This window comes from Salvia hispanica, chromosome 6, assembly GCF_023119035.1.
Source record: "Salvia hispanica cultivar TCC Black 2014 chromosome 6, UniMelb_Shisp_WGS_1.0, whole genome shotgun sequence".
Taxonomy (NCBI): domain Eukaryota; kingdom Viridiplantae; phylum Streptophyta; class Magnoliopsida; order Lamiales; family Lamiaceae; genus Salvia; species Salvia hispanica.
The window spans coordinates 8,469,469-8,481,124 of NC_062970.1; the positions used below are offsets into that span (position 1 = coordinate 8,469,469).

The 11,656-nt window shown below is 35.7% G+C and overlaps 2 protein-coding genes across 2 annotated transcripts; both read left to right on the forward strand.

Moving 5' to 3' along the window:
- Nucleotides 1–481: 481 nt before the first annotated feature.
- LOC125197001 (expansin-B15-like) lies at nucleotides 482–2,096 on the forward strand. The gene is made up of 4 exons (XM_048095691.1): nucleotides 482–654; nucleotides 744–856; nucleotides 945–1,132; nucleotides 1,552–2,096. The coding sequence occupies exons 1-4, from the start codon at nucleotides 501–503 to the stop codon at nucleotides 1,871–1,873; spliced, it is 777 nt and encodes a 258-aa protein (XP_047951648.1). The 5' UTR covers nucleotides 482–500; the 3' UTR covers nucleotides 1,874–2,096.
- A 2,510-nt stretch (nucleotides 2,097–4,606) lies between these two features.
- LOC125194623 (PR domain zinc finger protein 5-like) lies at nucleotides 4,607–10,604 on the forward strand. The gene is made up of 3 exons (XM_048092872.1): nucleotides 4,607–5,891; nucleotides 5,959–5,962; nucleotides 9,990–10,604. Exons 1-3 carry the CDS (start codon nucleotides 4,615–4,617, stop codon nucleotides 10,506–10,508), a joined length of 1,800 nt encoding a protein of 599 aa, XP_047948829.1. The 5' UTR covers nucleotides 4,607–4,614; the 3' UTR covers nucleotides 10,509–10,604.
- The last annotated feature ends 1,052 nt before the right edge of the window (nucleotides 10,605–11,656 follow it).

Genomic DNA, 11,656 nt, shown 5'->3' on the forward strand with positions numbered 1-11,656 from the left:
TAGCAACAACTACTGCAAGAAAACGTAGACCATAATAGATTTAATATGAAATTATTGCTTGATTTGTGCAATTGTGAATTTACAAGAAACTTATTTTGTCCTTAAAAAAAGAAGAATTGTACTCCATTATATTTAAGAAAATCAACTGACCTATATAAATAGCTAATTAAGTTTATTGAATTTAACAACCACTTACCATGTAATCAATTAAAGATCCCATTTTTGCTAGTAGAGATAGGGTCAAATCCAAAAAAAAAAAGCAAAATAATTAAATTTTTATTTCCTAAAATGATATATATGCATGATTTGAGAGGAAAAGTGTTAATTATATTGTAACAAGTATAATCACTAAAATCCACAGCTCTCTTTAATTTAAGGTCTATTATTTGGTGTTTGCCGATCATAGACGCAAAGCGGTTTATTATCACGACTATAAATATGGCATTTCACATTCACAAAAATCACAAAAACATACTCTCTCTCATTCCAATATCTCTTGCATGCTCATGGCTTCTCTTTTCACTCGTTTAGCTTTCTTCGCCCTCTTGGCTAACTTGTGCTATGGCTTCAATCCTAGACTTCTAGCTGGATCGGGGGGATGGTCTTCCGCCCGAGCCAGTTGGTATGGAAATCCTTCCGGTGCCGGAAGTGACGGTGAGACTATCAAATTAAACGTCATTATCGTACTATGAAATGGTATAGAAAGTGACATATATTAATTTTTGTATGTTTTTATTAATTAGGGGGTGCATGTGGATATCAAAATGCTGTAGAAGAAGCACCATATTCTTCACTAATAACAGCGGCTGCTTCTTCTCTATACAAATCAGGCAGCGGTTGTGGAACATGTTATCAGGTTAAATATTTGTGTAGCACAACTTATTAAACTCTCTTTCAATTCCCTCCTTCTCTCTCTAAATTAATAACTTTATGTTGTGATTTAGGTGAAATGTACGCACGCGGAGGTTTGCTCCGGTAAGCCGGTGACCGTGGTTATAACCGATGAGTGCCCTGGCTGTGACTCACAGTCAATCCTGTTTGATTTAAGTGGGACCTCGTTTGGAACAATGGCTAGACCTGGTGGAGAAGGTCAACTTAGAAATGTTGGAATTGAACAAATTCAGTATAAAAGGTAAAAATAGGAGTAACACTTAATTTCTAGTACAAATTTAATGTTTTCTAGTATACAACCCTAATTTGGACCTCCTACTCATTTTCTTTTGATTTTCGAAAAAAAAAATTGTACTCCATATATTTAAAATAACAATAATGACCATAAGAATTTGAAACGGATGATAAATGATAGTTGCATTTCAATTGTCCACTACATAACAGTACATTAGAATAAATTTGACTAATATTTTAAGAAATAGAATATTTAATTGTAGCGAAGAATCTTGTGATTAGATTTTCATATTAACACGTGTGTCAAGTGTTTAAAGTCAGGAAACTGATATATTTAATCATGGAGTCTAATTTTGGTTTGGTTACCTTATTATATTAATATAATATAAAAATCTTATGTGGATTATTTGATAATTGTTTGTCCAGAGTGAACTGCAACTTCCCCGGAGCAACCGTGTCATTCCGGGTCGACCCGGGTTCCAACCCGAACTACTTCGCGGCTGCAATAGAGCACGAAGACGGAAATGGGATCGCCGGAGTTGAGCTGAAACGGGCGGGGTCAGGCGGCACATGGATTAAAATGCGGCCGTCGTGGGGGGCTGTTTGGAAGGCCGATTTGCCAAACAATTACCCGGCACCCTTCTCCGTTCGGCTTACCGGAAATTCGGGGAAGAAGATTGTCGCCAACAATGTTATTCCTGCCAATTACTCGCCCGGGAAAACTTACAGATCAGTTGTCAATTTTTAACTAAGAACAATTAATAATACTATATTATAATCCATTAATTAGAGTAATTAAATGACAAATTAAGATGAAAAAATTTGTCGTAGAAAGTGTATGACATGCACTTTGTTGAGCAGACGGATCTTTTATCTGATCTTGTCTAGCGTTTTCAATTTTAGTTGTTATGTTTTAATAAAGTTACATATGTATGGTTTACTTTAATATATAGTACTACTGTTCTGGCTTCTGTGTAATTTTGTAAACAATATATTGTTTACTTAGATTGGTCTATAGCTGGAGTATTTATCAATTATTACTAATCCATACTTTTATATATTTATTAAATTGGGAGCTATAGTATATTTTATGAAATTTGGAGCTATAATAAATAAAATGAAGGCTATCAATAAAAATCAGTCTATTTGAGATTTACATATAAGTTGCCAAAATAAAAATCCATTGGGTCAACGTATCTTATCCATCTATTCCTAACGATATCACATATTCTAAAGTGGGCCTATATACGCGGCCCATTTCTATTAGTCAAATGATGGACTTTCCCAAATACTAAAACAGAAATTTTTGGAATTGATAAACATTTTTGTATGAAAACAAACTCAATAGTCTTGACAATCATAAGTTGTCCTAATTCGGATTAATTTTACTTGAATTAGATTAATTTTATCGGGTTAGAAATTTACAGTCCCGTCTCTAAATATTCGCATCTTAAGCTAGCCCAACGGGCTACAAACTAAATACTACTATTAGAATTGATTTATCTATTTTTTACTCTTAAGAAATATATCTAAAATTAAAGATATTAATCATATAGAAACATAAACTCAAACATGAGGTATTAGAGTACTCTCTTTGTCTCGCTCTAAGTGGCACATTTTTGTTGGGATGTATAACTCTAAATGATACTCCCTCCGTCCCATTGAAGATGACCCACTTTCCTTTTTAGTTTGTCCCAACTAAGATGACCCATTACTTAAAATGAAAACACTTTTATCTCTACTCTATTCTCTCTCTCTTACTTTACTCTCTCCTCTCAACACACAAAATAAAGTTGCATAAAATCCTGTGCCGCCCAAGAAAGGGGTCATCTTCCTTGGGACGGAGGGAGTATATTTTCTTAAAATAGAAACATCATTTTTCTACTTCATTCTCAATTTTACTTTATTCTCCCGCTACTTAACTACAAAATAACATTGTACACACAATTTTGTGCCCATTAAAAAATACTCCACTTAAAGCAGGACGAAGGAAGTATAAATATTATAAAAATTAATACTACATCCGTCCCCCAAATTTTGACACAGTTTACCATTTCGGTCCGTCCCTGAAAATTTGACACACTTCACTTTTACCATGTAGTGGACTTCATATTCCACTAACTCATTCCTACTCACATTTTATTATAAAATTAATACTTTAAAAGTAGGACCCACATCCCATCAACTTTTTCAACTCACTTTCCATTACATTTCTTAAAATTCGTGCCGGGTCAAAGTGGGTCAAAATTTGAGGGACAGATATAGTAATTAGATAAGAATGACAGTTGATAAAACTTGAGTTAATGAAAGATTTCATTAATAGATTATCATAAATACTGGCATAATAAAAATTCTATTCAAGGTTTGAAAATTAAAATGAAAAACAAACACAATTCCATAATTTTTAAAAGCATGTTTTACATAGATTTGAATTTTTCTGATTTGTATTAATAAAAACTAATGCATATGCATATATGTTAGGCATAAATTGAAGGATTAATTAATTTTATCTTTGTGTTGTTACTCATTTCATCAAAATCATCATTAAAGTGGTAATTAATTGTCAGATAAGGCAGAATAGTAAGCCATAGTTCCACCTAAGACCAATCCATCATGCCAATCCATCGAACTCTGATTGCAGATTTTTCAAATGCAGACTAATAAGATTTGATTTTACCAACATGCTCCTTCCGTCTACGAAAAATAGTCTCGTTTGTGGACGGCATCGGTTTTAATGCAATCTTAGTTCCCAGATTTGGATGTATAAATTTAGTTGGGACAGAGGAGTATAAATTTTGAACTTATAACTCATTAAATTTAGCTGGCTATTTGGATCAGCCTATGAATTTCAAGATGCATTGACATATGTAATAGAAACTAAGTAATACTTTTGTTAATACTACGATAAATGAGTCATAACATATTATACTGAGTTCAATATTTATGAATTCCATGCCATGTGGTCTTCAATAGAAATTTCTTAATTGAAAATTATGAGCAAATAAAAGTTTTATAATTCTGCATGACTCTTCTCCAAAATATACTCCTCATGCATATTATCCACTAAAAACAATGATAGAAAGAAGGTGTTAAAAGAAACGAAAAACATGGGAATGTGTATGCTTCATTGAATTAATTGGGTTGTTATAGTTGAAAGAGTCAAAGAAAATTTGAAGTGAGAGCATAATGTATACTTAACTGGACGGATGAGAGAAAAATACTCCTCCAGCAGTCAACACCACAACTGAATCACTCTCCGCCCTTGGTTTATGTTTATCCATTGGCGGCGCTAGAAAAAGTCTCTCACCTTCCACTTGTCACACCCCTTCCACTTCCACTATCCTATTTTTCTCCACACCTCCTTAAAAAAGAAAACAGTTAGTCCAACTGAAAACTAGGAGTTAATTGCCATACTTTTTATTCACCATTTAATCCCACAACAATTTCCATCTACAACAAGTGAGTAGCGCCATTGATTGAGTTTCCTCCATGTTTTCCCTGTGTTTGATCACTGTCTTATTTTGTGCGTTAATGGCCTGCCTCAACGACCACCCAAATTTCAAGCACTACTGCAAGGTCTGCAAGAAGGGCTTCATGTGTGGCCGCGCTCTCGGCGGCCACATGCGCGCCCACGGCATCGGCGACGAGAGCGGCAACCTCGATGACGACGACACCGCCAGCGACTGGGAGGACAAATTTGGTACCAACACTAGCAAGCGAATGTACCAATTGCGGACCAACCCTAATCGCCTCAAGAGCTGCAAGACGTGCGAGAATTGCGGGAAAGAATTCCTGTCATGGAAATCCTTCCTTGAGCACGGCAACGGCAAATGCACCTCTGACGATGCCTCTGAGTCGCTCCCGTCGTCCGAGGACGGAGACGAGGACGGTGGGAGCAGGCGCGGCGGGGGAGCGTGGTCGAAGCGGAAGAGATCGCTGAGGTCCCACACGACCACGAGCGAGGAGGACGATATCCTCCTCGCCACCTGTCTCATGCAGCTGGCAAACACAGTGGTGGATCTTGAGCCAGAGGAGTCATGCGCCTCTGCCAGCAAGGAGGAGGAGAGGCGGAACAGCCGGGCCGCGGCACTGGCCAAAGGGGTATCGAGCCCCAGGGGTGTGTTCGAATGCAAGGCATGCAAAAAAGTATTCAATTCCCACCAAGCATTGGGAGGGCACAGAGCCAGCCACAAAAAGGTGAAAGGATGTTTCGCTGCGAAACAAGACGAACCAGACGAGGTGGCAAACAACGATCAGGATTTCTTCCCATCTTCAAAACCATCGTTCCAAATGGAGCAGCAGCAACAGCCTCTTGTGGGGGCGGCAAGGAGGAAGTCCAAGGTACACGAGTGCTCCATCTGCCACCGCGTGTTCAACTCTGGACAGGCACTAGGAGGACACAAGCGATGCCACTGGATTATCTCAAACACGTCAGCAGAAACATCATCATTACCAAAGTTCCAGTTCCAAGATCAGGCCGGCGTTGGCATCCGTGCTGATAAGCTAGACCTAAACGTGCCAGCGTGGGCCCAAGTGAGGCGGGAGCAGCTCAGCTTTGACGTGTCGACAGACATGCGCCTCCAGCCATGGATCGGGAGTCAGAAGGAAGTTAGTTACGTTGACGATGAAGCTGATAGCAAGTTAAAGTTGGCCAAATTGTGCGATTTGAACGATAAAAATGTGGCTTCGTCTCAATGGTTGCAGGTAGGGATTGGCTCTACTGCAACTCAACTTCCTCCTCCTACTCCTTCTGCTCCAGATGCTTAGTTATAAATTAACCTAACATGAATTTTTGTATATTTTTGCATTCACTCTGTACATTTTATTGTTTAGCGAGGTTCAAGTCTAACCTATTTATTATGTTCATTCTTGAGAATCTGAAGAACTTCGGTCATTTCTTCATGTATGTAACTATGTTTCTACTTTCTATTCCATTGAATCCTCAATTTGCATGCTTCGGTTTTTATGTACTATTATAGTGTGCCAATCTAAAGAATATATATTTGGTGACATCAATTACTATTTACTAGTACAAAACTCAGAATATTATATCAATCATAATTAGTTTAAGTACTCAAAATTTTAATTTTAAGAAAAATAATAGAAAAAAGAAGTTAGTTATCTGATCATTTGTAAAGTAAAATTGGAAACTACCAATGCAGCAAGAATAGGATGTCGTCTCAACGTGATTCTTGAAGCTAAAAAATGGGATTTATCAATTTAAATAAAGAAAAAGAGAACTTAAAAGCCAACCACGACAATGATTTGGAGTATTCACATGATTTCTGAGGAGCAATAATTAATAAGCTTTTCAATTTTGATTGACATAATAGCTAGTATTTAAATAAAACATTCTACAGGTTATTTTTTAAATAACTTATTCCAATAAAACGAAAAGAGCCAAAGTTCATTTGTAAAGCAACGGATAAATCGAAATCTTGAGAAATATTTTCTGAAAAGGAACCTTGAAGAATGTTGTATCCAGTTTGTCACGCGGCTGATCCACAATTTAAAATGCGTTAAATTGCAATTTATTATTTTTAGCATAAATTAAAACGAATGATATCCCTACAAATATTTAACTACATCAATTTGTTTCCTCCTTGTTTTTGGTTGAAGCTACACAGTAGAACCCTACTATACCGCATACACGTTGAAGAATACTAAAATTCATATGGATAAAAACTATGGAAGCGTAATCAAGAACCTAATTAAGCACATGGTTATATATGGTGTGACCGAAAGATTTCACAGTAGTAAATATAAACTCCCACCCCAACAATTAAAAATGTAATAAGTTTACTCTTGAAAAAAAGACAATATCATGACCGTTGTGTATATTTTGTGAAATTATATAGTGTATTTATATTATTATAAATTACTAGTATAATGTTTCCAATACTATGATGAAGGTGGTGTATGTCATCACTTATGAGGCTATAGATGTCAATTCAGTCTGAAATGACCTTAAAATGAATAGTCCTGATCAACTCGATAGGGTTGGTTCGAAATTTATCTGAACTGGCCATAAATGAGTTGATTCTTAGAGCATCCACATCGCATCGCGCTTTGAGACAAGCCGGATAAGAGACGGCGATGCGAAGCGCATCTCGTCACCATCTTGTCGCGTCTCACCCGGAGGAGCCGTCTTGGAGACAGCCCGCCATGCGCCTTGGCGACGTGGCGAGCTGTGGTTCGTGTGTGACGCCCACTCGCCGGCCCACGAGTGGGCGTCGTTTATATCCGTTAAAATTGATTTTTTTTAAAAAAAATCAGAAGAAATTCAAAAATTAAAAAAATAATATGAAAATAATTCCAAAAATTATCCTAGCCGTTTATAGCAGTTTATAGCCATTTTTTTCAAATTTGTAATTTTTTTCAATTTTTTTAAAGCCTCCAATCACTTCTATAAATACCAAATCATTCCCACAAATTATCCACCATAAAAAAACTCTCTATTCTCACTCAAACACTCTATATTCTTCATCTCAAAACATTTTTCTTCTCCCAAATTGAATCAATTTATGTGTTTTTTATGTTTTTAGGATTTTAAATTGTAACTTTATTTTATTTAATGAAGTGTGTTTTTTATTAATTGGATTTGTTGAAAATAAAAATAAAAAATGAAATTGAATGAATAGTTAAGAGATGAGATGGTTAAGAGATGGAAGGATCTAGGTGCTATCTCTTACTTAAAAGATGGAGTGAAAAGTACAGTGTGGCTCATGAATAGTGAAGAGATGAGGGGGTTAAGAGATAGTGTTGTGGATGGCTTAGAGCATCCGCATCGTGTCTCGATGCGGGCTCTATCTCGTCTCTCTGAGACGAGACCGCATCGAGATAGCGATGCAAGCTCCCGTCTCGTCCCCATCTTGTCGCGAGGCTCGCCCGGGAGAGGAAGCTGGCGAGCTCCCATTCGTCCGTGATGCCCACTCGCCGGCCCGCGAGTGGGCGTCGTTTATATCCGTTGAAAATATTTTTTTTTGTTTTTTTTAAAAAAATCAGGAAAATCAAAAATTTAAAAAAATTCCCAAAAATATACTATCCGTTTATAGTTGTTTTTTTTTCAAATTTTTAATTTTTTTTAAATCCCTCAAATATAAATATCAAATCATCCCCACAAATTATCCACCATAAAAAAAACTCTCTATTCTCACTAAAATTTTTATTGTTTTAGGATTTTAAATTGTAATTTTATTTTATTTAATGAAGTGTGTTTTTATTAATTGAATTTGTTGGAAATAAAAATAAACAATATTAATTGAATTTGTTGGAAATAAAAATAAAAAATGAAATTGAATGAATTGTTAAGAGATGAGATGGTTAAGAGATGGAGGGATGTGGGTGTTGTCTCTTAATTAAGAGATGGGATGAAAAGTACAGTGGGGCCATGAATAGTGAAGAGATGAGACGGTTAAGAGACGGATAAAAGATAAGGATGTGGATGCCTTAATATTTTTATTTTCAATTTATTATTATTAGTTTTTCAAGCTTTTAAAAGTTAATACGATATTACTCCATTATTTAGTGATAAAAATTGTATTCTACGTCACCATATGAGTTACATATTCGTTCAACTTAAAATAATCATCATTTGCATTTATATTCATTTCTTATAGATATAAAATCATAAATACAAATATATTAATTAAAAAATATTTTAAACATTTTCAATAGCCCGATTAACTTGAGGATTAGTCCGAAATCCAAAGGGTTATAGCTGAAAATATAAAACGTGAAAAATTCTCAACCTGAATAGTATGCACTCAAATAGCGGACAAATCGAGCCGAATGGAATTACATGACACATGCATAGAAAGCAAAGACTGAAAACTCTGATAGATGAAATCTTAAATCTATAATTAAGTGATATCCCTTTATAAGTAAGTTCAATTAATGAAAACATAAACTTCCGTTAAAACGCGTTTATGACAAAAGAGACGAGGTCTGGTCCACCATTTTCCCTCACTAAACGGTAATTACTAATAAAAAACTCCCTCCCTCCCTTCTCAAAGAATTATTTTCCCCACCACTAATTTCAAGTTTCAACCCCAACGATCCAAAAATAATGCCAAATCGCCTCTTAATAAAACCAACTATTCATTGCCATAAATTTCCCCAATAATTTACTAGTACTAATTATTCGATTAAATGCGGAATCCCACTTTGGTCAAGTGGGCATGCCTAAAACTAAATGCACTTAATTTTTGCTCATCCCACAGATCTCCTCTTATTCAGTTATTCTCACACGGCTAATCACATTTACGTTCAACAAAGTCAATTTTTCACTTTAAAAATATTGGGTTGTAGTATTAGAATTTGTGAGTTGAGTCAAGGAAAAACTTTATTTATTCCGTGAGTCTAGTCCATGGGTGTGGTTACTAAAATTTACTATCATTTTGGTTGACTTGCATAAAAGCAAATTATAATAAATTGAATATTGCTGTAACCTCTCTTAGTTCCGAGAATACCCTCATAATATTACAAGGCATTCGGAAAATCAAGGGCTTTTAAGGAAAGAAAATAAAGAAAAGAGACGAATTGAATGCAATGGTCGCATGTTACATGTTTTGTGAGCTTTATATAAGATTTTCGGGATATTAATTGTGTTTTGCCGTTTTACATAAAAATATAACCTAAAAAACAATCCAGAATCTAATTTGTGTAATTTTAATTTTCTTTTTAATTCCGTTTCATGTGTATATATTCCCTGGGGGAGGAATGCTTGTCACCTACTCCTCTTTAGCTTTCTCCACACTGTATGTATTGTAGAGTACTTGGTTCAAAAAAACACAGAGAGAGACACGGTGGGTGCGTGATAGAAGCAAGTTACTAAGTTGTTATTTTGATTTGGCATGGAGAAGAAACAGAGATGCAAGCTGTGTTTCAGAAAATTCGCGAACGGGAGAGCTCTAGGCGGCCACATGAGATCTCACATGATGAAGTTTTACGCAGAGGATTCGCTGCTACCGTCGGAGTCATCGATCTCGGACACGACGCCGGAGGAACACGTGGCGCGCTGCCTGATGATGATGTCGAGGGACACGTGGCACAGGAGATATGATAAGGAAGACGAACAAGAGAAAGTAATTGCCAAGAATAAATATCGGTGCGATGAATGCAAGAAGCTGTTCCGGTCGTATCAGGCGCTGGGCGGCCACAGAGCCAGCCACAAAAAGATCAAAGTTGTTGGCGTTAAGAATCACCAGTGCCCCTTCTGCCACAGGATTTTCTCGTCGGGGCAAGCGCTCGGCGGCCACAAGAGATCGCATTTCCTCCAGAATCCGTCTACAATTTCTCAGGTTTTGAGCATAGATCTGAATCTGCCGGCGCCCGTTGACGAGGATGAAGGGACACAAATCGCGATTTCAATTTTGAGGTAGAAACTAAAATGGATGTAGTATGTTACTGTAAGTGTAACTACTAGCTGAATTTTGCATTAATACAGACATTTATTTGGGCTAATGTTGCTTGCAGTGATGAAGGTTAACATAATTTTGCAAATGGGGATTTATCATTATGGTTGTACATCACTTTTATTTATCTATGTTTGATAAAGAGATTGGAAATTCGATCACAGGAAAAGTGTAGTTATTCCAACTGTCAGTGGACAATTGAGGAAGAGTTCATCAATTCCAAAACTCTTTACACTGCATGATAGTGTCTTCTGCAGTTTCTGAAAAATTGTTGGTTGCAGTAATCAATGCTGGTAATTTTGTTTTGCATCAAATGACAATTGAAATTTGGAGTTTTGGGCAGTCAATTAATAAGCTGTTTGCTAACTAAACATGTGAAAATAAATGGGGAAATATGTGTTTTATTTTTCATAAAAGAAAAGGAACTTTTGTAATTTTAAAATTTTACAACTTTTAATGTAGTCGTATGACTATTGTTGATTTTTTCTTTTTTCTGAAAAACCGAGTCTTCATGAAGTGTTTTCCTCATCTCATGTTGACATCATTTTGCTAGAAAAAAGTAGTAGTACTAGTTTCTTTAGAGACAAGTTTGACCACTTCATAAGTAATTTTACTTGGCAGAAGAATCAGTCAACAAGTAACTCTGGCATGGTCTACATTGAAAAATATTAGATATAAGTACGAATTATAATCAACAAAAGATGACAAAGTGAAGTGAGCTAAATAAAATTGAAACATTTTTACTAACACTGGCGGTGTGAGATAAGTCAAGAGTCATCAAAATTGGGCAAATTTTGGATTCAAATCATAAATTATGCAACCAAAGACAAGTTTGAATTCAAATATAAAAATGTTATATTTATAATGCTATGAAGTGGAGTATGAAATATGTTCGCCTCCCTTTTAGAATAGTCCTGCTAAAAGAGATGGCAATAGAAAGTGTACGCAAAGTAGCCAATAAGTGTAAATTGGAGAATATACCACTTTTCTTTTGCTTCCTACCAAGTGTGTCAACTACTTACATTTTTATATTTATATATTACATCAGAAAATGGGTTCAAAATATCAAAAATTGATGATTTATTGTTATTATATTGTTGTTCTTTTTATACATA

Excerpts from the sequence above, each read along its gene's own strand:
- LOC125197001 (XM_048095691.1), top strand. The coding sequence starts at position 501 with ATGCTCATGGCTTCTCTTTTCACTCGTTTAGCTTTCTTCGCCCTCTTG. Across the intron at positions 655-743 it reads TTCCGGTGCCGGAAGTGACG|GGGGTGCATGTGGATATCAA; the intron begins GTGAGACTATCA and ends TTTATTAATTAG. Across the intron at positions 857-944 it reads GTTGTGGAACATGTTATCAG|GTGAAATGTACGCACGCGGA; the intron begins GTTAAATATTTG and ends GTTGTGATTTAG.
- LOC125194623 (XM_048092872.1), top strand. The coding sequence starts at position 4,615 with ATGTTTTCCCTGTGTTTGATCACTGTCTTATTTTGTGCGTTAATGGCC.